Below are 26,135 nucleotides of genomic sequence, written 5' to 3'. Positions count from 1 at the left end.
CCCCTACACACGCGGGTCCCAGGGACCCTCGGGATAGATGCCCCGACCCCAGCGCCCCCCAATATATGCGATCCTAAGGGCCTTCGGAATGGACGCCCCGACCTCAGCGCCCCCCTCACGCGGGTCCCAGGGGCATTCCGGATGGACGCCCCGACCCCAGCCCCCCACACACGCGGGTCCCAGGGGCCTTTGGGATGAACGCCCTGACCCCAGCGCCCCTCTACCTCCACAGGGGCCTTCAGGATGGATGCCCCGACCCCAGCGCCACCCCCCACACGCAGGTCCTAGGGGCCTTCAGAATGGACGCCCCGACCCCAGCGCCCTCCCCCCACCCCGCCACGGATCCCAGGGGCCTTCGGCTTGGACCCCCTGACCCCAGTCCACCCGGCCCCAACCCACTCCACCCAACCCACTCTGTACCACCGCCTTCCCCACAATTTGAGCATTGCTGTGGGTTAAGGTGAGGGCAGCCACTACTGCCCACTGACTGACTGTCAAGATTTAGCTCCTAAGAGCGTGCATAATCAAGAAAGCCCTCTGCAGTAGGTTCTCTTAGTGTGAACTGCCCATGGTGGTAAGGTTTGCCCTTCCAGCTCTTCCCCTTTCTTTTGTGTGTTTGGTAAATGTAACTGTGTTGTGGTGATTGCTTTCCAGGTGTGCTGGGATTTGCAGCTATGAAGGGAGGGGTGGAATGTGCTCCATCCGTCTCAGTGAACCCCTTTTAAAGCTGAGACCAAGAAAGGATCTTGTAGAGGTATTCTTTACATAAGCTGATTCTTAATTTCTTAATTTACAGTATTTATCATAGGTTTAGTCTGCTGTGAAAAAATTACTCTTTGCTCAGTGCAAACTCATAAATTTTGGAGCAAATAATTTGAAATATTTTTATAGTGCTTCATAGTTAAGTAAGGTTGTCAGATGTCTTATCCCACTTGATCTTTACAACAGCCCAGTTTATGTTCAATGTGCGTTATCTTTGTTTTTACATAAAAGAAAATTAGGGGTTAGAGAGATTAAATTATATATTTAGAAGCAGAGAATAACAAGATTCAGTTCTTCTTGTTGGTTCTCCTGTTTGACCACCATGCTACTACCCTCTAGTAATACCTGGCTGAGCTGGCCACACTACTGGCCTGGGGGCACATTCATATGTGGAGTAGTGGTTATTCCTTGTGACACAGTGGACCAGAAACAACTCTCAAGTTTACTTTAGGTTGGGTTTAGTAAATGCCTGAAATTTCCCAGGATGCACCTAGTATGATTTCTCCTCCCCCAGTTGCCGCTTAAAAAATCTGTACAAACAGCACAGGGATGCTAGAGGTTGTCTGCATGGGATGGGAAATAGATTAAAACATCCTTGGACTTGTGGGGGATGGATTTTTGTGTGTGTGTGGTACAGAGGCTTGAACTCGGGCACTCCACCACATCCCCAGCCCTGTTTTGTACTTTAATTTAGAGACAGGGTCTCCCTGAGTCGCTAGTGCCTCACGGTTGCTGAGGCTGGCTTTGAACTGGAGATTCTCCTGCCTCAGCCTCCCAAGCTGCTGGGATTCAGGTGTCTGCTGCTGCACCTGGCTGCCATGGGATTTTTAAGGACAATAAAAAGATAACAGGTTTCACAAAATGACTGTTCTTATACACATAATAGTGGTTAAATGGCAAATTTTACATTTTTATACCACAGTTTAAATACATGTAAATAGCTACTAAATATAAAATGATATGATAAAAATATTTGGTTAATGAAAAAGAAAAGGAATGAAGAAGCCAGCTCACGTGACATGAGAAATGGCCATGAGTGCCGCATCAGTTACACTGCATGTCAGTGGCTTTAGTGCTCCTGTTGAGACACTGTGATGTACTAGATTAGAAACAATATGCTTTCAGAAAGGGCGTGCACATGTTAAATTTTAGAGGAAAGGAGAAGCTTCATGTCATTCCAACAGTTAACAATATAAAGCTACCATTGGCTAGCTGGGTATGGTGGTGCATACCTCTAATCCCAGCAGCTCAGGAGGCTGAGGCAAGAGGATCTCAAGTTTGAGGCCAGCCTCAGTAAGTTAGTGAGACCGTTTTAAAATAAAAAATAGGGCTAGAGATGTAGCTCAGAGGTTGAGTACCCTTGGGTTCAATCCCTGGTACAGAAAAGAAAAGAAAGCAAGCTACCATGGCTATATTAGACCAAAAATTTCAAGGAAATAAAATTTACTAGGAAAAATATGGGACATTTTATAACAGAATAACATTAGACAAAAACACATAATGACTCTAAAAGTGATAACATAACTTTGAAGTATGTGGAGCATAAATTGGCAGAAGCTAAATAAATAAGTCTACAATCACAGTTGCAGACATTAACCAGCCTGCTCTTAGTGACTCGATGAATAAGTAGAAAAAGTACAACTGAAATAAAAAAAAAAAAAAAAGAAGTTGAACATGAATAACAAGTCACCCCTCCAGGCGCCCTCGCGAAGTCGCTGCTGGGTGCCTGTCAGCAGTGGATGAGAGGAGAGGAAGTGTGTTGTGACGGCATGGGTGAGCATTGCCATGGGCAGGAAGTCTCAGTGTCAGACCAGGCAAGGATGGGAGGGAGACTCTGGTTTGTGCTGAGTGTAGTTAACTGTAGCAAATGGGGGTCAAGAAAAGGCTCATAAATATGAAGTTCAATATGACCACTTGCCACTCCCACCACCTTTTGCATGCCGCATTTGAGGAGCTCCTTGGTAGCAGTTGCCACAGTCCTGCAAAATTAGCACCCACCCCTTTAGGAATGAGAAGCAGATTGCAGCCTGTCCAGCTCTCATGCCTACTAAAGGACAGATCCTTGCTTTAGGCTCCAGTTTCCCTGACCCTGAACCTCTGTCCCTGATGCTACTCTGCCTATCACTGTTGCCCTTAGCTATTGCTCCTGCCAGTTGAGCCCTAAAGGACCAGCTGAACTTTTTGACAAATAGAGACAGAAGAGAAGCTTACTCTTGGCAGGAGGAGTGGGAATGATGTGAACAAAGGCGGCAGAAAATGTGTGGCAGTGTCTGGACTAGAAGTAGGGGCCATGAACCAGATTGGGCAGTAAATGAAACAGGTGTGCTGTCCAGAGCTTGAACCTGGCCTCAGCATGAAGGTAGAGGTGTTCAGAAGTGCCATGGGTCCCCCTCAAGATGTGAGTTGAATTGGACATCTCAAAATTTCTCTTTTGTGAGTGTGGGTATTTATCATTACTTTAGAATATTGAGAAACTTTTGAAATGTTGTGTGGCTTTTTTGAGTTTGAGTCTTCTGAATAGAGTGGCATTTACTTGAAAAATACCGTTCCTCTTTTAAGAAGTACAGTTGATAACTATAAGGGGGTATATTCATAATGACCATGCAGGGGTTGTAGCTCAGTGATAGAGCGCTTGCCTAGCACTTGCCTAGCATGTGTGAGGCACTGGGTTCAATTCTCAGCACCACATATAAATAAATAAAGGCCCATCAACAACTAAAGAAAAAAAGTATTTTAAAAAAAGACTAAGATTCATTAATGCCAGTCTTGTTCTTCTGTTAGGAATTCTTCATCTTCTTTCTTTGTCTTTTTCTTTTTTGCTGTGCTTGAGATTGAACCCAGGGCCCCACTTATGCAAGGCAAGATAAATCCTCAGTCCTGGAAAATCTTTTTTATTAAAAAAAATTGAGGATTATGGAAAATTCATGCTTTTGAACAAAAAGCTCCAGCAACTTTTAAGTGCATTTGTAATTTTGCACATAAACTGCTCTCTTGGTGAGGAGTGAGCAATAGCTTTTACTGTTTGTCTTAAAATTTTACTTGACTTGAAATCATAAAACAAGCTACATATAGAGAAATCTTGTCTATGCCTGTCCTTCTCTATCCTTAACTGTCCACCTACTATTTTTAGTTTCTTATTGTCTCATTTTTCTGTTTTACAACTGTTTGTGTCTTTTATTCCCCTTTTCTATCTTACAAAGTGTGAGAATGCTGTGTGCACCCTGCTGTGCTCCGTCTTTTCTGCTAGAACAATGCACTCTAATCTTCTCCAGATCCTTTGCTGGATCTTCCCCACTCTCTTCATGTTGCACAGAACTCCCTCTTGTGGCTGTGTACCCAGCCAGGCTGGCACTTCTGCACTCCTGAATCATGTCTGATCTTCTGCCTTTGTACACAGTGCTGAGTGGCGCCCCAACAGAGTCATTCCTGCTGGTTTAGGTATTGCTGGTATGTAAAGGCCAAACGCACTTGTGGTTTTGCCCGGTACCATCAGATCCCTCCCTTTGGGGTTGTACCATTCTGCACTTCGTCAGCAGTATACAGAAGTGTTTATTTTCCCTGAGCTCCACCAACAGTCGAGAGGAGTTTAACCAATCTTGAAGCAAGAAATAGCATCCTAATGTAGTATGAATTTGCACTTCTCTTTTTATAAATGAGATTGAGCATTTTTTAAAATGTTTTTAGGTCATTTATACTTCCTATCAGAATTTTAAAGGTTTTCATGTAGTTGAATTCATGGATCTTTTCTTCAGGATTTTGGTATGTACTTTAAAAGGACAGGCAGACCTTTGGGAACATATGAAAGTTCTGTGAGTTTGTACGTAAGAAGTTAAGACCTCAGTTAGAGTAAGAAAATGCATTTTTATTTTCAGAGGTGCTATGACAAATTAATTGTTTTCCATTTCAGACTCTCTTGCATGAAATGATACATGCCTATTTGTTTGTCACGAATAATGATAAAGACCGGGAAGGACATGGTCCAGAGTTTTGTAAACATATGCATCGTATCAACAGCCTGACTGGAGCCAATATAACGGTATACAAAGCTATATACTTTTAGTGGTTTTTTTATTCAATAACTCCTGGGATTTAATTAAAAAGAGAGAACGAGGTAGAAGTAAGTGGTATCTCTGAGGATTTCAGCAGTGGACAGGGGGCCTGCAGTAGCTGATGGGCTTGTATAGGCTCACACAGTAGAGTGACCATGGCCTCTGACCACCTGCTGTAACCATTTAGGCAGTCAGTGAGGCTGCAAGACCTCTTCTCTGAACTCTCACTCATGAGGATCTTGACTTTATTCCTCATCACAGTCTCTTCCCCGAGTCCATCCTGTATTCGGCCACTTCTATGCCCCTTTTGAGTCTCATCTCTGCACAGTTTTGTAGGAGGTAGGGTCAGACACCTGGGTTCAGATCCTGCCTGGCTATCCCATGCTTATCTGTGTGCCTGCCTGATTCTTCTCTGCCTCACATCACTCACGTGCCAGTGGGGGTCATGGCGACACCTTGCTGTTGTATCATGGGGAGGAGAGAGGATCACAAGAAGGCACAGATGAAGAGCATAGGCCTGGCCTGAGCAATGGTAAGGTCAGTGTGTCAGGCCTCCCTGGTCTTTGTTCTGCTTCCTTCCTCTGCATACTGGATGGTTTTTACTCGTCTCTGTGCACATGTGACAAGTGTGTATAGATGGTTTCTGAAACATTAGTTTTTGTAGAGGTGTTTTTGTGGTTTTGGTTTTTTCCAAAACTTTTTTTCTAATGTCAGATTAATCTTTTAGTTCAGAAAGCATTAAATTAACTGCTGTTTCCCATTTTTTTTTCTTTTTTTTTTAAAGAGAGAGTGAGAGAGAGAATTTTTTAATATTTATTTTTTAATTATCGGCGGACACAACATCTTTGTTTGTATGTGGTGCTGAGGATCGAACCCGGGCCGCACGCATGCCAGGCAAGCGCACTACCGCTTGAGCCACATCCCCAGCCCTGCTGTTTCCCATTAAAATAGACTTTTAAAAATATTTTTTGGCTGGGTGTGATAGTACCTGCCTGTAATCCCAGCAGTTCCAGAGGTTGAGGCAGGAGGATCATGAGTTCAAAGCCAGCCTCAGCAAAAGGGAGGCACTAAGCAACTCAGTGAGACCTGTCTCTAAATAAAATACAAATAAGGGCTGGGGATGTGGCTCTGAGTTCCATCCCCTGTACCAAAAAAAAAAAAAAAATGTAGGTGGACAACATATTTATTTATTTTTATGTGGTGCAAAGGATTTAACCCAGTACCTCACATGTGTTAGGCAAGTGCTCTGCCACTGAGCTATAGCCCCAGCCCTAAGATGGACTTTTGAAAAGAAACTAAATATAGGAGCTTGTCTTTTCAAAAATAGAACTTCTCAAAAATCTCTGGGGAAAGGAAAGTTAAAAGAAAAAAGAAAGACTGCTTCTATAGGAATTTCCTTGAAATTACCAGTTGGCTTTCTGAGTGGTGACAGTGCTCTCTGCCCAGGTGTACCACACCTTCCACGATGAGGTAGATGAGTATCGGCGACACTGGTGGCGCTGCAATGGGCCCTGTCAGCACAGACAGCCATATTTTGGCTATGTCAGACGCGCGACCAACAGGGCACCCTCTGCTCATGACTTCTGGTGGGCCGAGCACCAGAAAACCTGTGGAGGCACCTACATCAAGATCAAGGAGCCAGAGAACTACTCAAAAAAAGGCAAAGGCAAGGCAAAGCCAGGAAAGCAGCCAGCGCCAGCCGTGGAGAATGCAGGTACTTTTATGAAACCCCCTCTGCCCCACGCTGCAGCCCACAGGCCTGTACACGATAAGCCAGGGTTGTTTCTCCTGGAGAAGCTTTCAAGTATGCACTGAGGGGAAACTCCCGCTGTCCAAGAAATGGTGGTAGGAAAACATGCTTTGCTCTACATGGAAGTGAGTGAAAGTAGAATAGTGTCCACTGACGATGCTGGAGGGTAGAGTCTTTTTTCCTGTCTTGAGTCAGCACTGAGTTGTTAGGAAACAGAAAGCAAAAAGATTGTCAAAGTTAAGTCCTGATCACACCCCTGTGGTCAGTTGGGTTCTGTCAGGTCACTTCTGACGTGGGTGTGATCCTTGGAGAGGATGGGAAAGGAACCTGATGTGTTGGCTGTACTTCACCCTGAAGACATGCCCTGTTCTGAAAGCTCTTGCTGAAGTTAGGCTCCTTCCCTTGGGAAATTACCTAGGAGGACAAGCTGTGGAAAGGTTTGTGTGAGGGCCGGTGTCTCCTCCTCTGATTGGAAGGAAACATACAAGGTAGCATGCCTTCCCTTCTGGAGCCCAACAGAGAGGAAACCAAGTTCTTTTCAAGGTGAGTGTTCCTCGGTTGTTGTTCTGTAGCATGATGGGGTTCTTTAAAGAAAAGTTTGTTTATCCTCTTTGTTTTCTCGATAGCAGAGCTCTGGATTATTCTTTTCCCATGAGTAGGTAATTATTACTACATGGTACTAAGTTGGAATGAAATATTTCTTTATTTTGAGACTCATCCATTAGTTTGGTGTTTAGTACTGCATTAATGTTGAGAAAAATCTGTGTTTTCTTTACAGATAAGACCAGGAGAGGTGAGGCACAGCCGTTGGTCCCTTTCAGTGGGAAAGGCTATGTTCTTGGAAAGACAAGCAGTTCACCTGTGCCTGAGAAAGCCATTACCTCGCATGCCGTCAATGAGACCAAAGATGTTTTTAATCAAGGCCATTCAGCAAACACCCTAAGGTCTGATTCCAGCATTGAGGTGAAATTTGAACAGAATGGTTTAAGTAAAAAATCATCTCATCTGGTCTCCCCTGTTGTCAGTACCAGTACCAGTCACCAAAGCATCCTGAGCAGCTACTTTCCCAGGGTCTCAGTTGCCAACCAGAAGGCTTTCAGAAGTGGCAGTGGATCTCCAACAGCAAGTGGGACCATTGGCGACATCACTAAACACTCTGTCTCTTCTGGCTCTCAGAGAAGGGTTCCAGCTTCTAAGATGCCCCTGAGAAATTCCTCCAGAGCAAAGACATCAGCATCTGCAGCTGCAGCCCAGGGTGGGGGTGGGTCCCAAGAGAGATCCCCAAGCAAACGGCCCAGGCTGGAAGACAAAACTGTTCTTGACAACTTTTTTATCAAGAAAGAGCAAATACAGAGTGGTGGCAGTGATGTGAAGAGTAGTTCACTCCCCGCAGTTGCAAGTCAGAGTTCCAGCAGCTGCTGTAGTCAGAGCCAGTTGGTCAGCTGTCCAGTTTGTCAGGATGAAGTTCTGGAGTCGCAGATTAATGAGCATTTGGACTGGTGCCTTGAAGGTGATGGCATCGGAGTCAGCTTCTGAGAAGCTTCTGGAAAGGCGATGAGTCTCATTTGTTGCTTGTGACCTCAGGGACCACCGCCAGCCGTTGGGGGATCTGGGTGACACCAGGCCTGTGGTTAGCACAGTGTTCTGCTGTTTTACTCTAGGTGGAGGTCTAGAGCTGGGCTCAGGAGCTCATGCCTGTAGTCCCACTACTCAGAGAGCTGAGGTGGAAGGTAGCTGTGAGCTTATGAGTTTGAGACCAGTCTGGGTAACGTGGAGAGACTACCGTCTCAAAAAAAATGTTTACATCTTAAGGTGCTGGGTTTACTCCTGCCTTACCTACACTGTGGCCCATAGTTTGTTATACCTATGCAGTTTTAGATATTTTTGTTCTTTCTTGAAGGCTTTAAAAGCTATTAATATTAATCTTTATTTATATGTTCTTCTCAAAATACATGTCTCAGGAATGCTGTTGGGTTTTGGTTAAAACTCACTTCCATAGCACCAGATGTGCCAAAACCTGGATGACGTAAAAGTACGGAGTTGAGTCATTGTAGGGCACTCAAGTTTGGGGTTTTTATCTTTTTAAAAACAACAGGATATAAATTTTTGATATTTTAAAGAATCTATCTGTTCCACCTTTACTAAAAGGTAGCAGATTTTTTGGTTAGATAAGGAATATTATAAAATAAATTTATTTTGGAATATTACGAGTAATAGCTTCTAGTTTTATAGGACAGGTTTTATATTGAGTTTAGCTTCTCAGAATTTAGTAAAGGGAGTGGCTAAACTCAGGCTGGGCAGTAGCTGGCCTATTTGGATGCCAGTGTTTAGAACCATCATAACAAAAAGGGTGCCATTGGTGCACTTGGTTTGTTCCTTTTGCAGAGGCTCTCTTCCTGTTCCTGCTGTGGCGCAGACAGCTTCTGTATCAGTTGCATTGTCTCGCAGGGTACCTCTGCTGTCAGCATTCCCTTGGCCTCGGAGGTTCACTTTTCTTGGTTCTGAACTCTGGTGGTGTGATTTGTTCCTGGTCAGGTGCAGGAGTCTTACGGGCCAACCCAAGTAACGTTTACATGGAATTCATCAGTTCACCATTCCCATCACCACCAGAGGCTGCTTCTCGTGGTACCGCCTGCTCCCCGGACAGCACCCACCACCTTCACTGTCCCCAAAGGTCACCACTGTTTCCATCTAAGGTTAGCTCAGCCTGTTTCTGAAATTGATGAAGAAGAGGTGGTGTTGCTGTGTGTAGAGCTCCTCACTGCCCCCATGTGGTGTGCAGGTTTCCATCCACTCCAGCATTAGTAGGATTCTCAGTTTGGAGCCATTGTGAATGTTGCTGCTGAGCACACTCCTGCTCCGCCCAGTGTGCACATTGGGAAGGGCCTGTGGGGTCACGTGGCTCTGGGGAACACTGTTGGGGTGCACTCCTCCAGCAGTGCAGGAAAGCTCTTAACTGGTTTTGGCCTGCCCAAGTGTTCATATGTCTTAAAGCGTGAAGTTAATCACTATTTAATAAATATTTATAAATGGCTGTTGGAGTCTGTGTTGCTGAACACGTGCTGTTGGGCTTTCATCAGTTTAACAGGTTTTATGCAATAAGACACTTTGTGAGCAAAACTGCTCAGTGTTCTGAGGCTGTGAGCTGAAGAATGGAGTTGATGTCTTTAATGAGCTGACAGCCTCCTTGGGGATGCAGACTGGCAGAGTAGTCTTGACATCTTTTGGTAAGTGCTGTGACAGGTTCTGCCCAGTGTGGTGGGAACAGTGAGCATGACGCAGGACTTCGGGGCCTTGTCCTGAAGCAAATAATTCCTAAGTGGAACCTGGGTCAACCTGGAGGTTAAAGGGTGGGAGGGGCCTGCACAGGCATGGAAACAGATTAGCAGGGCTTTCTGGGGACTGCAAACTTTGGGTTGCAGCTGGGATAGGAGGGAGGGGCAAAGTGGCGGGAGAAAGAGCAGATCTAGCTCCAAGTTGCCAGGGCAGCGACTCTGCTTCTCACATCATCCTGTGGTTGTGGTCTTGACCAGGTGGGCTTGGAGAGGCCATGCCTCAGCCAGGGACAGGCTAAGAAGCCTGGGTGGAGGAAGGCAGAGGCAAGAAGGGGTCAGGACAGTGAGGCTCATGTTGGGTCAGTGGCAGGGCCTGGGATGACAGGAGTACCTGCTTGGCTCCTTTAGAATGACGCAGTTGGCCTGAGGTCAAGCCTGCACTCCCAGCTGTGTGAATACTGGAGGAAATGAGCACCCTCAGAGGTGGCTCCCCAGATCTGAGTCCCTCAGAGCTGAGTCACTCTCCGTTTCTCATTTTTCTCTTTCTAAAGCAAACTTGTGGTCTCACTAACCAAGCAAGTGATTCTGGCTCAGCCTCACAGAGGGAAGACAGGGTGTTTTATTTCTACAAAAACTGGGGTGTTTTTAAGTCAGTGTCTCACAATGTTCAGCTACATAACTTCAGAAACGTTGGCCTGTTTTTGTAGACTGTAAATGCACACCCTAACTGAAAATTCTAAGCTGGGTGGGAAAATACAATAACAAAATACAAAAACATCATTCTGTCCTATTGTCCCAAAGCTTTATTTTTTAAAAAAATTTTTTGTTATACATGGGCACAGTATCTTTATTTTGCTTATTTTTATGTGGTGCTGAGGATGGAGCCCAGTGCCTCACATATGCAAGGCAAGCACTCTGTCACTGAGCCACAATCCTAGCCCCCAAAGCTTTATTTTTTTTAAAAGTGCATAGAATTTTTAAAGAAATCAGAATGTTTCAAAGTAAAATCGGTGTACCTTCCTACAAGACACCTGCACCTATGACTCCTGCTGGTGGTGGACGCGGTATGTGAATCTGGTCTTGGTCTCAACATTTTTACCTTTCTGAGCCAACTGTAGTTGTTGAGCATCAGCATAGCCACCAGACAAACTGGAACTCTTCATATAGCAATGACTGTAGAGCCGGAAAGGATAGGACATGGAAATCTGCTTTATCTTCACATCTCTAGAAGCAGATAGTAAAAGTCCTGGGGATAGTAAAAGCTCCCCAGGGGATGAGCATTGTGTGACTAGAGCCCAGCACTGCTGCAGGGCAGAAGCCAGCCCAGTGCTAACCTAGCTAAGATGACCCTCCTACTGAGTCCCTCCTACTGAACACTGGGGTGGTGGTACTCTCCTGGTCATCTGCTTTATCTTCACATCTCTAAAAGCAGATAGTAAAAGTCTTGAGCTCCCCAGGGGGTAAGCATTGTGTGACTAGAGCCCAGCACTGCTGCAGGGCAGAAGCTAGCCCAGTGCTAATATAGCCAAGACAACCCTCCTTCTGAACACAGGGTGGTGGTACTCTCCGCAGGTCACATTTCTGAAAAACCAACAGCAAAGTGAAGCCCAAACCACCTAAGAAATCTGTGAGGTCGGGACAGAAGGAAATGACCAGGGCCTCAAGTCCTGTGAGGGGAGCAGAGGACCCCTTCACAGGCACTTCCTCTCCACACTCACTTTTCACCTGTCACTGAACACTAGCATCACAGTCTTGAAGAAAGCAATGGGGTCCCAATACTGTGAGCCAGAGTGCTCCTGACGAGGTGGGCCTGCATGGTCCATGAGCTGCAGTCCTCTTCCTCTGACCAGGCCTGAGGCTTGGTGCTCTGGCCCACCCACATAGTCCCAAAGAGTCCTGGATGTCAAGTACCTCCTTCACCCTTTCCTCAGAGCAACAGGTGCCTGTTAGGTCCCTAGTGTTAGTGAATGAGGGTCACAAGTTCCAAGGTTATCCCTTTGCACAAAGCATGCTGATGAATGCTAGGTGTATCTCCATACCTTGCTAAGAGTGAAAGTCTAGGTGCACTTAGGAAATGCCAAGAACAAACCACTCCAGATTATAAGCATACCGTGCACACTAACTACATAAAAAATCTGTACTTACAATCAAGCGTGGTTTTTTAGATTCCATTCCAGATAGATTTCCTTTATGTGTATACCTTTAAAACAAGAAATATAAATTTGTGTGCACACATGTACATACATACAAACATAGATAAGTGATTTCATTTATAAAGTAAGATGGCCTTGTGCTGACTTGAGTTGCAGTTTTTACTCCCAGTATTTACACAGACCCCCTGGTATCAGCCCTGCGGATGGCATCCAGCCTTGCCTTGACGGAACCTGCCAGGCTGCCCTGTGCATAGGTCATCCAAGTTTCATGAGTGCAATGGTGCCCCAGGGAGGAGGCTCAGCGCATGACGTGTGTCATTCTATTTTCCAATCCTTCCAATCTATCGTTGGCTGCTTGCTTTTCAGTGTCATTCATTACATTTTCAGTTGGATCTATTCCTCTGGCATCTTGTAGCTTCCTCTTACTTGAGATAATTCTGTCTTCAATTTTTTTGCTGACTTAAATCAACTCTTTGTTTCCTGGCTTCCCAAGAGTTTCTTTTTCTTCTTTTGGTCCTTTTTTTTTTTTTTTTTTTTTTTTTTGAGAGAGAGAGAGAGAGAGAGAGAGAGAGAGAGAGAGAGAGAGATTTTTGAACTTATAATTTCCTATTCTTTTTTTTTTTTTTTTTTTTGAGATGGGGTCTGGCCATGTTGACCAGGCTGGTCTCAAATGATCCTCCTGCCTCAGCCTCCTGAGGTGCTGGGAGTGCAGGCATGAACCACTGCTAGGCTTGAATTTCTCCCTTCAAGAGTTAACTTGAGTTTATCTCAGTGTTCACCAGCCATGAACATCATCTTCTTTTCTTCTTAGTCCTCCTCCTGCTCATTTTGGAAGCCCACTCTTCCTCCACTTGCAGCAATAGCTGCAGTTCTCCACAGGGCTTGGGGTGAGGTCCCCCTCATGGCAGGGCCAGGTGCAGTGCCCAGAGATGGTGCTCTTTGGGTGAGGGAAGAGCTGGAGGTGGAGCCTCTCAGACTATCCCCCTCCCATATGCCATCTTCTGCACAATCTTCTCCAACCTGTGAACTCCAAACCCCTACCTCTCAAGCCCAAGGGGCCAGTACACTCACTTTGGGATCTGACTTACCAGGACTTCTGTCACCTGCAGGGTGTGCCTGATCTGGTGTGTCCCAGATACGGCCACAGCCACTGAGCGGCCCTCCTTGACTATCTCTGCCGGTGTTTTCCTCTGCCTTACAGGTGTTGTGTAGTGCTGGCCTTGTGCATGACAGGAAGCGCTGACATGGAGCCAACTGGGCTGACAGAGGTGGGACATGTGACAACTGGACTGCAGAGGTGGGACAAGACACACTGGGCTGAGAGAACAAGGGAGCTCTTGACAATCAAAACCTATCAACAGGCATGAAACAGCCACTGAAGAACTGGAAAACAGACACCCCCCAGAGAAGATGAGGACAGTGACCAGGGCAGGAACAGCAGGTTTAAACCGGCCAGCTTGTGACCCCACTCTGGAAAGCACGGGAGCAGAGGGGGACAATAATGAAAGACGTCAGGAAACACCCAGCTCGCAGTGCCATGGCTGAGGCGCCCCGTTCCACTAACTGGCTCACAGAAGTAGCAGGTCACACTAGGAACTGGGCTGCTTCAGATCTCAATCCACACAGAGACCACGGCTGCCGCAGTGCCACAGACTTCCAAATGACAGTGACTTCCAAACGAGAATTCTGTCCTGGGCCAAGCTCCAGTTGGGTGTTGTGGCTGACAATGCCCATACCCACGTGTGCTTGCCAGAACCCAGAGACCAGGGCCACTGCAGCGAGAAAGGACACAGAGAGGAGGGGTCAGGGTCCTCACATGGAGTGGAGACAGGGCGCCAGAGGCCAGCTGTGCACCAGGAGGAAGGGCGGCCTCCCAGAGGCACAGGCTGGGAGCCACAGGCACAAGTGAGAGACGTGAGGAAAAAAACGTAAGTCGCAGAAGAAAATAGAACCACACGGTACACTGTCCTTCCGAGCTCCGAGCAGCACACCACCACGGGAACACCAGGAGCTTGACCCCGGGCACAACACTACCAGGTGGGGAGGCTGGGTGGCGGAGGCCACCTGTGTCTGCGGTGCGTCTGGATGGGGCGGGAGTGCTGGCAGGAGGCCTGTGTTCTCTTGGTCCTAGTGGCACCTCAGCAAGCAATGCCTGGTCTTGAGATGCCAGGACAGAGCGAGGATCTCATCCCTTAGCTCCCGAAGGACCACTCAAGAGCTGAAACTTGTTTTCCTCCAAATGTGAGGGTCACTGTTGCTCCTGACCCTTAGAGAACACACAGTCTAGCTACTGAAGCAAACTCCTAAGAGCCCAGCTTCCAGTCCCCATTGTCCACCTCTTACCAGCTGCAATGAGCCAGCATTTCTAGGTCCTGTGCCTACTTTGTTAAGGACATAGGGCTCAGGTATTCTATAGACCAAGGAGGAGCAGAACAGCTCTGGAAGCCACCACCGATCTCTGTGAAGGGAAGACCTCGTACAGTGACTAACACTCGCATCAACCAGTCACGATGACCCATCCACAGCCACCTGGGCTCTCCCGCCCATGGTATCACACCTGTGGGTTCTGCTCATGAAACCAGCTCACACGCACCTTCTGCACCTGTTGCCAGCCAGCAGGTACAGTGAGCAGCACGGTGTGCAGGTGAAACACCTGGTGTCCCGGGCAGAAGCTGCGCCGACCACCGCAGTCTGGGCCTGTGTTTATGATGTGAGGCCTGCAGATGGAGACAGAGAGCCAGCGCGGCCTTCTGTCAGAGGCGCAGTGAGAACACAGATGTTACAGGCGTTTCCAGACCGCAGCCCTCAGAAAGTAGAGTGTGTGCGTGCTCCAGTGATCCAGCTGAAAGCCCACCTGCAGAGACCTGTCCTGGATAAGGAGGCACCTGAGACTGACAGCTGTACAAAGCCCTCTGACTCTGCATTCTCCCTCTGCAGCTCTGCTGCCATGATGTTGGAGGAGGGGCACAGCATCTGTTGGAAGCCAAGCCGCGCCAGGCACAAAGGTGCTTTGCACACTGTATCATTCAGCTCTCACAAACCTCTGTAAGTCTGCTTGTTTTCAGATTATAAAAGGATCAGAAGGTCACACGATTAAATGGCTGAACCAGAACTAAATAGATCCATTGATCACACCACCTAATTCAATCAGTCTTCACCTCTAACTCATGTGCCCTCTCCACCAATCCACCCAGCTATGCATCCTGGTACAGTTCTCCAAATGCCCTAAGCTAGGCCAAAACATGAAAAAGCACCACACTAAGAACATCACGTGAGAGATACATGGCAGGTGTGTTGGCTCACTGCAGCAGGTGGTCACACAGCTACACTCTGCTACACACTCAGAAGCACACCTGAGATGGCCGGGGGGTGCCTGACACCCATTCCTTTTGCAGCAAAGTATGACACAGACTCTCAGCAGTGCTGAGCACACTCGAAGCCTGAGACTCCAGACAGAATTGGACGAAGCAGAGCAGGGACGTTCCTGAGGCTGCTGGACTCGGTGTCCGCTGCTGTCTTCTCTTCCCTGTAGTCACCTACAAGAGGTGTCCTGGACTAAGCTGGAGAGGTGTGAAGCACACAGCCGGCCCAGCCGAGGGCCCTCGCGAGAGCAATGCGTGGTAGTGGATTCAGAAACAAAGAGCTGCAGTGACAACCAAAATCTTTTTCAAGAACATTTATACATCTTTTTAATTAGATTAGCTTTACAAGCAACTCCAGCGTTCTTTCATAATGAAACACTGCTTTTCAAATTACATGACTTTGTAGTCTATCCTGAAATTCTTTGCCTGCTATTGCTAAAGGTCTGTGTTTTACAGCTGGTTAATGTGTTGAAAAAACAGCATTATGAAGCTTTATCTTTAACCAGAATTAACACATATAGGCCACAAAGAGTTTTAAATAGAGTCCTACTTGGTGACAAGTTAACAGTCCCACTAACATGAAATGAATAGATTTTAAATGGATATTAAAGAAATGGCTATGCTGATTTCTTGATCTTTTCACAATGTATCACCAAGAAAGTATATAAACCTCTCCAAAAAATATACAATTTAAGACCTGTCTGGCAAGCACAACCCATAGACAGTAGAATCTGATACTTTGTACATCTGCAGAGGTATCCATCTGAAGGACAACAGCGCTCCCAAATTAAAAGGCTATTGCTGTACGTCTTGAGGATCCAACAAGCCTTCCACCAACACAGAGCAGTTCCTGCCAACGCTGCATAACAGTGCTTGTGAGCCGGGCCGGAGGTGGAGCAGGGCGCTGCAGGCTGGATGCCAAGTCTCGAACACCCAGGCCGGCATGGGCACTTGCTGGAGAGGCGCCGTTGATCATCTGGAGTAGAGGAGAGGGTGGGAAAGGACTGAGCCTGGGAGAGGAAAGCACCACCCTTTCTCCTGCGAGTCCTGCTGCGTGAGGTCACAGCTCTGAGCATCTGGTCCCCCAAGTTTACACTGTCAGTTTCTCTCAACTTTTTTCATGTTTTACATGAACAATAGCAATCTTTTAATAAAAATTACTGAGCTTTCCATAGAAAAGGTCTCTAATTGAATACAAACTATACAGATGCTGAAATTGTCATAGGTTGAAATATACAGAAATATTTCTGTATACTTGTATTTTGGCAAAGAAGATCAAGGACAGAGATAGAAAACCCAAGGGTGCAAGGTCTTACACCTAATTCATGCAAAATAGGGATACCATCCTTTGGGCTTTGCTCAAGACCAGGGAAATGACGCCTATGACACCCATCCCAACTCAGTCTTTAATAGGTTCGGGAAGCCTGTGTGATCTTGTAATAGTCCCTCTTTTCTAAAAAGTAAAAAAAGAAAATCCATGAAACGTAAAAATATCTGATTTTGTGTTCTCTGCTTTTCTAAGCTAAGCCTACATCTTTCAGGGCTGGTAAGGAGGCAGAGACATTTGGGGAATGTGGATGGAGTCTGCGGCCACACCTGTCCACCTGGATGCATCCTTATCCCCCCTGGTGCTCTTCAGTAGAACCAGGTTCTCATCTGCAGGTCAGATGAGCCCTAGTGCCAGGGAGAGATGCAACAGTAAATTTAGAAGGACAGTCAATTTGAGGAGAGCCCAGGAAGAAATGGGATTACGTCACCTAGGATTACAGGACACGCCTGAGAGCAGAAGAGAGCCCTTTATTTTGGGAACCTGAAGCTCGGGACACCCTCACGTCCTTTAGTGCTAGTCACTTTTGTTTCTGAAAAAAAAAAATAAGTGAAAAGATAAACCCTTCCTATTGTGCACTTTTTCTGGTAAGACGGGGACTCAAGGTTACTTGGTAGTCACTGGCAACCGCTTCACGGTCAGGTTTCACATGGACAGAGACGACGGACGCGCCACAGCAGGGTCTCAGAGTTCAGATCAGTGTACGGCGGGACAAGAAGGCAGTCTGGGCTTCCGGCTGCAACTACAGTGCTCCTTCCCTTGTTTCCAGCCCAAAGAAACCGACTCTCAGTCACTGGACAATTATCGTGAGAGGCCTTTTAGGGCAAAATTTAATAGTACGAAGAGGTTTACAAAAATAGATTGATGTTATTTTGAGGAATAATACTGTAATTTTTTTCTCATTTCAGTTTTGATAAATTGTACCTAATCATACAAAAATTACCCCAAAATCAAACTTGATATAAAAAAGAGAAAGATGAAATGAACTCAGCTAGATGATAGATCTGGCAAAATATAAGAATGAAAATTCCACGTAGGGCACTTGTTCACGTCAGGTGGGGAAGCGACAGTCCTGGAGTGCTCCCTATGGCGGCAGCCGCAGGCGTGAGTTCAGATCAGCAAAGGCTCCTGCCCCACGAAGCTCAGGGGAGCTGCTTGTCCTCAGGCGGTCCGCTGCCTGTCTGCGGTCCTCCCCTTCCACTCATCAAAGCCGCGTGGTGACGAGGGTGCTGCTGGTCAAGGGCGGCCTAGACATCCTTGCCGACGGGGTCGGAGGGCTTGTTGAGCTCAACCCGCACGCCCTTTTCACCTGCCAAGGAGAGGAGACATGCTCAGTATGCGGCGTGCCTGGCACTGGGACAGCACCTTAGCTGCCCTCACTATGCCCAGTGGGCTCTGCAGGGACAAGCGCTCACTTGGCAGCAGACCTCTGAGAGCGGAAGCATCCTCTCTACAGAGAGGTGGTGACTGTCTCCTTGTGTTCAAAAAGCCACTGGACTACCTTAAAACAGGAAGTGCCAAGTGCCACCGGAAGCAAATAATGGCTTTAAAAATATACAGAAAATGTGTGAATGTTGGGTTTTTATGTTTTAATAAAAGGCTGAAGTTGGATTACCAATTGCCCATGGAAATACCATGATCAGGATGCCAACACGGAGCCCACTAGTGGAGAGGTCAAAAGGAAGACACCACCTGGAACCAGGACGCGCTGCTCAGGAGAGGGGCCCATGGGGGCAGCTGCGCCAGGAGGGACGCGTAGCTAGAGCCAGGGTGCCTGTCTGCCGAGCGGACTTGGTTGGATCTCTCACTTCACCTCCCTGTGCTGGCTGACTTTGTGTTCTTTAGAGCATGTGCCTTGAGAAAGGGCATGAGAGGAAGCCGGAAACCTGGCACTAAGAGGTCAGCAGCCGGTGACTGAAAAGGACAGTCACAGAGACTCAGCTTAGTTTGAATGACTTCCTTGGAACTTGTTGTCCCACACTTGCCTCATCCTCGGAGGGCTCTGCTGGCTAAAGATAACAGCACTCTGGCACAGCCCAGAATCTCCGAGCTTGAGAGGCTGACACAGGAGGATTGCAAGTCTGAGGCCAGCCTGGACAACGGAGACCTTGATTCAAAAATAATAAAATATAAAAAAGGCACGGGGGTGTGGGGGGATGTGGCTCAGTGACACAGCCCTCCTGGCTTCCATCCCCAGTACCACAAAAAAGATGACAGCAAGGATGACTTCAATCCTTTTTAGGGCTGGGGTGTAGCTCAGTAGTAGAGCGTTCCCCTAGCACATGCAGGGCCTGGGTTGGATCCCTAGCACCACACACAGGCATGCGCACACACACTCACACGCTGCAGGCACTCATACACACAGGCGTGCGCGCACACACACACACCCTCTTGAGCGCACACACATGCTGCACGCACTCATACACACGCATGCTCTCTCTCTCATACACACACACACACACACATACACACACAGAGTCCTGCTTTCACTGAGGGCATGAAGGACCGGCAACAGAGGGGGTGCTCCCAAGTGAGCAAAGTTCCTGGGCTTTCTGCACATGCTCCCTGGTCCCAGGCATCTCTGCACCAGAGCTCCCTGGCCCCAAATGACGTTACCTGTTAGATATTTTACTTTAGCTCGAGCTCGCTCATCTGCATCAAAATACCAAACAGTTATTGCGTACCTAAAAGAAAATTCAAAATAGGATAAGAATGGTCACAATGGGGGACAGTGGTATGTGCCTGATGGCAGGTCAGCAACTCGCCACGCCACTGCTGTGCCTGGCCTGGACGACATGAGGCACACTGGGTGACGTGCCATCTCACTCACCAACTGCCCAAGAGAGACTTCCTGCCTCTCCTAGCACCCCTTAGCCAGGCAGGCGGAAAGAGGGCCACCTAGGTGCCACGAGAGGAGAGGGATGACGTGGCACCCCCTGCACAGCCATTCTAACAGGGACAACCCAGAGGCCACAGCTGGGATTCACAAGGCACTGACAAGCTTCTGGGGTTTTTACCAAAACCATCACACCGTGTTTGACGCCTGCAGTTTGGCTGAACTTCATTTTCATGAAAGACTTCTCAGGACTTATTCCACAAACGATGACACACTCCTGGTTTACTGACCACCCAGTGCACACAGTTCCACCCGCTAGGAATACATAGGGACATATACAGGAGTGAACACATGCTCCAGTCCCCTTCCCCAGGAGGATGCTGCCATCAGCCAAACGTCTTGTGGACCCTGGCCAGTGTTCACGGGGGAGCAACAGAGGCCAGAGACAGCCAGCAAATTTTCTGAGGAGTGGCGCACCACAGAGCCACCAGCAGCTCTGGGGACACTGTGGTGCACAGGTCTGTCTGTGGCCAAGGTCCCAGGTGAGACCCAGGCTCCCAGACCCCACCCTCCCTTGTAAGGTACCATACCCTTCTTACCACCAACAGTTTCTACTCTCTTGGGCAGCCCTGGTACCCAGCAAGGAGTTCAGATGTTCGATCTTGCCTTCTGCTCATGCCCTAATCTACAGCTGCGTCATAACTGGAGTTCTGATGTCTGCACCCACTCCCTGAGAGCCCCAGTGCTTACAGAAATGCTGCAAGCTACCACCTGTCATTGTCTTCCCCTAGAGTGCCTTTGAGAGTCCTGTGTTCTCCTGGGCTGCTCGACATGCCCAGGTCGCAGCAGACTGCCTGCCACCTCCGCCTGGCTCACTATGGCCCTCTCCTCCTTGCCACTCCTAGGCACTCGTCCTCCACACCACCTGGCATTTTTCACTACCCAAAATGTCTGTCATTTCTTCATCTAGGTGGGACATGATCCAGCCAAACTCAGACTCCATAGAAAGGAAGGCCTGTGAAGCAGGTTCTGGGTCAGGACCAGTGAGAGAGCAGTGGGCGTGGAGGCGGGGCTCAGCAAGGCCACCATTGCAACCCCACCACTCTCACTGGGGTCCAGGTATGACGCCACATGCCACCCAGCTTGCTACCCAGTTTGTGAAAACCTGTGAATGTTGAATTTTTATGTTTTAATAAGGATGAAGTTGGATTACCAGTGGCCCATGGAAATACAGAGGCAGCATGGTCAGGAAGGAAGGAGAGTGCTGGAGCACAGAGGGGTTGAGCATCAGCAAAGCCAGCGCCCCACACAGCGAGGGACAGCCCTGCTGGGGAGAGCACACCTCGCCCAGCCCCCACAAGGGGCTGCAGTTTCACCAGAGCATGCAGAGCCCCTTCCCTAGCAGGGAGGAAGGGTCCAGGAAACAGGACTGTCTTCTACCAATGCAGACTTTCATAAGAATGTCTGCAGAATCTTCTAGTCAAACAAGCTACACATCTTAACTGAATCACACATGGTAAAAACTGACCATGTTTAAAGAATGCTTTAAATGTAACCAGTTCAAATGCTCCACTCTGTAGAGAAGCACAGGGAGCAATGCTGCTTACTGGGACAGCCACGCGAGTGCCCGCCACCCACGCCCGCCTCCTGCATCCCCTTTCCTCCTCACTTCCGCACTGGTCACCTCTGATTTTTCTACTCTTGTCCATTTTCCCACACTATCCCTCTTTTTGGTCTCTTTACTACCCTTAAAAACCTGCCTTTTGCTTCCCTATCTTTGTATGCCCAAGTGAAATGTTCTCACCAAGGGACGGACAGTTAGCAGGCACACAGAGCAGCCAGTGCTGGGGACCAGGAGGCCTGTGCTTCCCATCCTACCCACCGAAAGAGACTGCCATAGACTAAACTCTGTGTCTGGGCACAGCGTTCAATACTAACTGGGGATAACCACGCACAAGGTGACAATGGTGTGACAGAGGCCTGGCAAGTCAGAGGGACCCGAGGGAAGCTCCCTGTTCACCTTGGCATCCCCCTCCTGCCCCACCACACCTGGGTGCCGTTCACCTGCCGTCCCCCTCCTGCCCCACCACCCTGACCACACTTTCGGAAGGGATACTACCTTGTAGCATATGCTGGTTGTACTTCATGAGGGTTACGACGGTCAGACCAGAAAAACAGCAGTCTATCAAATTTGGGTTCAATGTCAGCAAACTGGGCTTTGCCTTCTGGGAAAATTCGAAGTATCCCTCCACTTACCTAGGAAGAGAGCCAAATGTGTGAGTACAAACAGCAAAGGTGCTATAGACTGAACCCAGAGGGAAAAGGCCACCTCCCATGTCAAACTCAGGGGTTATCTCTGTCAACAAGGTGCAAAGGTGTGTCAATAAGGTGCAAAGGTGTGTTGGACTCTAAGGGCCCTCACTGAGGCAGTGACAACCCACCCTGGCCTTGGGCGTTTTAAAGACCTGATGAAGCTGACAAATAGTATCTGACTTCAAAAGCCCTCAGATGATTCTTGAGAGTATGAAAAGCAGTCAATCTGTCTTACTTATATGCTAATAGCTGCTCAAGACATCCTGATGGCTGGTCAGCAGTGACCCAAGGGCTCCCTCTCTCACATTGGGTTCCACAGTTCAAGGACACTTGCTGGGACAGTCACACACTTAGTGCCTCCTAAGAAGTGGCACACAGGGCAGAGGTGGCTCTGTTCACTGTCACCATCAGCCCATGGGCTCCCTGTCCAAGCCAGATGACAGGTGACGAGTGCCCTCAAGGTCACCCCCAAGGCTGTTCTTATTTTCCTGAACACACCACTCTCTGTCTGGGGTCATCCCAGAGTTGACTGAGCGTCAGCTGCTCTGGGAGCCATGTGGCCCCGGGTGGAGAGCAGGGGACAAGGCAGAGAGCCCAGGCCACCCGCCAGGGAGCAAACCCGAGGACCTGTGCTCATAAGCTGGGGGACCTCCACAGTGGGACGGAGCTCTAACGCCTAGCACAGACCATGCCATGGCTGAGCACAGCAAGAACTCCCTGGGAGAACCTGCTGTGCTCCCATGAGGATGCGCCCAGGAGGCTCATCCCCAGTGACAAGGTGCCAGCTATTGGGACCCTGGCCTGCCTCCCTCAAGTCCTGTTGTCCCTGAGTCCCTAGGCATCAGACTGGGGCTGAGAACCGTCCCTCTTTCCTGGCCCTCCCCTCTGAAGACAGTTGCTGGACCGGAGCAGTTGCCCACCAAGACCCTGTAGGAGCAATGTTGGCCAACATTTCCACTCCTCCTTGGGAACCTCCCAACAGCCCTTCCTGGTCCTCTGCTGAACTGTGTGCCCTCCGAGGTCTGTGCCCTCTCTGCTCTGACCCGTCTCCCAGGACAGCAGCTGCACATTGTCCACCCTCAAGGCTCATTCGCAAGGCGTGGACTGCTCTACTCACAAAAACTCCACAGATGGCTTTCTGCCTGTGCACGAGTCAGAAGCATCACGGCATGACTAGGTCACAAGAGACAGAGCCCCTAACAAGATCCAGAAGCTAGGTGTTGGGCGAACCTGTCTCTGGCTTCCCTTTATCCTCAAAATCTGACCAGAAAGTCAATCTTCAGATTCTGCCTGAGGCCACCTGCTCTGTGCCCTGGGCATGAAGTAAGCCACCACATGAACTTCTCCATTTCAAACTGTGAACACCGGGCAGTGGGACCAGGCTTGTGACATATGCTACAGAATCTGCTTAGCAGTGGACTTCCCTCCACATTGAACTTGGACCAGGGCAAGGGAGCTCTGAATCAGAATATCCCGGGGGCAGCTGCAGCCCCGAGAGCACCTTCCACTTGGACCTGCTTCTCGGGGCAGGCACGGGTTCCGCACACCCAGCACTGGGTCACCTCACCTCACTGTGTGCACTGGGCAGGGACCTGGGCTCTAAAGGCTATTTGGTTTTTAAAATCGCCCTGGCTACAGAAGCACGTTCACTCTATGAAACTCTATGATCTACACGCATTCACTTTTCTGTTAAATGTTGTTCTTTAGAGTTTAAAAAATCACCCAGCATAGTCAGTTGAAGCAGCCTGCAATGCAGGAACATGTGGCATGTCTGAAAATCACCTAAGATTAACAACATGAAAGGAACACACATTTAAAACAAGAGCTCATTCGCACCACCATTCTACCGGGCCTCCCAGGGTCGTCAGCCTGGGACGAGGGAGGGATACAACACTGCCTTGGCCGACTCAGAGCTTCCTAACGACTGCTGGTGATCGCCACCAAAACCCTGACAAACAACTGTTCCCAGAAGTGTTCTTGTAAAAACTATTTAAAGGAAGTTATTTTAATAAGGTCACTTTTGTAAAAGTTAAATTCCAGATAGAGCCTTCACTATCTGGAGTAACAATTCGTTTTTAAAGATATAACAGTACCTTTTCATGCAGCCTTATTGAGGAATAATCAATACACCAAAAGGTGCCCATATTTAATGTATTCCACTGGATGGGTCAGGACATAACATGCAGGGACCCAAGGTCCACCCAGGGCGATAAAATCCTTCCCTCCCAAAGGATAAAATCCTTCCAGTGTCCACGGCGCCCCCTTTCTTTTCCCATGGTGAGAACCCTGAATACGAGATCTGCTCTCTTCAAGTTCTCGCCCACAGCACAGGAGGTCAGCCCCGGCCCTCATGCACCAGCCCCTGCCCTTGGGAGGCTCAAGTGCACAACACCACACTGTCACCTACAGGCCTTCAGTGTCTGAGACACATCAGTATCCAGTTCCAAATACATTCACACTTGTTTCAATTTACAAAAATCCATTCCTAATACTGGGACTGAAGCAAATTTAAGGGAGAATCTGATTGTCCTACGTGTTAGACATTGTGGCCCAGGGGAAGCATGAACATTAATTCCTGTGAGAAGACAGATGCTCGATGAGGCGGCATACCTTGGCGTCCCAGTCTTTATTCAGATAGTATATGCACGTCACACATCTTCCATCTCCGTTTGGGTTATCAACGTGCCGCACGTAACCTGTCCCGTTGCCGGGGTAACAAGCAACCATGGCCTGCAATAACGAAATGATTTAAAGTCCATGATGAACAGAAGGGATATGAAACCCCTCCTCAGAAACAGCGGTTTCTGCCCAAGTCACACTCTCGACAGACAGAAGGAAAGCCTGTCTACCACTGGCCTTCGTCAAGAACGCAGGACAGCTGCACCGTTGTGGACAGCACCCTTGTCCCACCATGGAGGTCACAAGCCAGCACCCTGCTCAGAACAGCACAGGGCAGAGGGTTTTAGGGCCCCAAGTCCTGACCTTCCCACGTACTGAGGATCAAGGCCAGGCGAGTGTCCTGGGGGTCCTCTCTGAGCTGCCCCAGGACACCGGTTCATCTAACAGATGGACCCTCCCAGAAACCCCGATGTTCTGGAGGGCACCAGTTGGGTGGGCACAATCCAGACTGTCAATTCCAAGTATCAGTCCACATAATGTCAGTGATCAAAAAAAGAATCCACTAATTCACCCGTGACTAACCCTCTTCAGATCATTAGACCATTTTTGGCTCCGTTTATAATACTACATATTGCAGAACCCGGGGGGAGTTACGCAGGACGAGGGAGAGACCCCAAACAGCACCCTCCAGGTGTGTGCATGAAACTCGGTCGAAATTGATAGAAGTCATCTGAGAACAATTCCCAGGAATTATCAGGAAAACAGAAAGATACTCGAGGTGCCGGTTGCTCTTGAAAGCCCTTCTTCAGGTATTGGAGCAGATAGACCAGTGCAGAGCTTTCGAACCTTAAATTACTACCAGGACATTTAAGGCAAAGGACGCTGATTTTTAAAATTCACACTCCGCTGCCCAGCTATAGCACCTTGGTGGCTACATCTCCGAGAATCCTTTGAAACCCCACTTCCTGGACCCCTGACCTACTGCTCTTCATTGACACCTGCTGACCACCCTACATCACACCTCTGCTCCTCCTGACTCAGCTGGCAGCGCTGGGGAATGGCGGGGAACCGCGCAAGGATGGCGGGCTCAGGAGCACTGGAAAGCAGGAGCCTGTGCCATTCTGCATCACCAGCTGCCAGAGCCAGGCTCCCAGAGCAGACCAAAGACCAGGGCCAGAGGGCACCAGAGGGACAGTGTGGCCAGCCTGGGCACCCTTGGCTGCCAAGACTAGGAGCCCAGACAGGAGGCCAAGACCTCTGTACAGCAATCTCCTCTGGGACCGTCGAATCAGGCCTCTGCCCGCCCCTCTTGCGGAGGAGGAAAGGAAAGTCCTCCCTCCACTCGGCACCTGTGTGCAGGATGCACACCGGGCACATGTGGAGAATGAAACAAAGTCCTGCACTCAACCCAACCCTGGACTCTGCCTCTGGGTGGGCCCCTGAACACGTGAGGAAGCCAGACAGTGGGAAGCGTCTCTCTGTAAAATGACAGGAGCCCTGCCCGCAGGAGGTTAGAGAGGGCACCAGCCCAGGGGCTAGAGGCCTAGGGCAAGCCAAGATGAGCACCGTGGACAGTGCTCTGAAGTGTCCAGAGTCGGGGAGGAGCCGCCAACCTGACGTGACCAGGAGGACTATGGCAAACCCAGCATAACCTGCTCGGTGCCAGCTGGAGCCCGCCGCTTGTCAAGC

The 26,135-nt window shown here is 48.7% G+C and overlaps 2 protein-coding genes across 4 annotated transcripts in view; one reads left to right on the top strand and one right to left on the bottom strand.

The window, feature by feature from the left end:
* The first annotated feature begins 771 nt into the window (after nt 1–771).
* Nucleotides 772–9,595, top strand: Sprtn (SprT-like N-terminal domain). Its single transcript, XM_046432030.2, has 3 exons — nt 772–4,798; nt 6,258–6,525; nt 7,340–9,595. Exons 1-3 carry the CDS (start codon nt 4,685–4,687, stop codon nt 8,095–8,097), a joined length of 1,140 nt encoding a protein of 379 aa, XP_046287986.2. The 5' UTR covers nt 772–4,684; the 3' UTR covers nt 8,098–9,595.
* A 7,884-nt stretch (nt 9,596–17,479) lies between these two features.
* Nucleotides 17,480–26,135, bottom strand: part of Egln1 (egl-9 family hypoxia inducible factor 1) — a 39,439-nt gene continuing 30,783 nt past the window's right edge. Inside the window, exons 2-5 of one of the 3 annotated variants that reach the window (XM_046432031.2) lie at nt 24,438–24,557; nt 21,634–21,770; nt 19,295–19,362; nt 17,480–17,987 (exon numbers count right to left, since the gene is read on the bottom strand). In XM_046432031.2, coding sequence (XP_046287987.1) covers nt 17,926–17,987; nt 19,295–19,362; nt 21,634–21,770; nt 24,438–24,557 — 387 coding nt within the window. In that variant the 3' untranslated portion in view covers nt 17,480–17,925. The remainder of the gene's footprint in view (nt 17,988–19,294; nt 19,363–21,633; nt 21,771–24,437; nt 24,558–26,135) is intronic. The other 2 variants (XM_058575000.1, XM_058574999.1) reach the window with 2 other exon arrangements.

Source organism: Marmota monax, unplaced genomic scaffold (assembly GCF_021218885.2).
Source record: "Marmota monax isolate L192 unplaced genomic scaffold, Marmota_monax_Labrador192_F-V1.1 WCK01_AAM20220418_F8-fsc00071, whole genome shotgun sequence".
Lineage (NCBI taxonomy): Eukaryota > Metazoa > Chordata > Mammalia > Rodentia > Sciuridae > Marmota > Marmota monax.
Note: the sequence above shows the minus strand (reverse complement) of the source record. Positions and strands in the feature narration are given on the sequence as shown.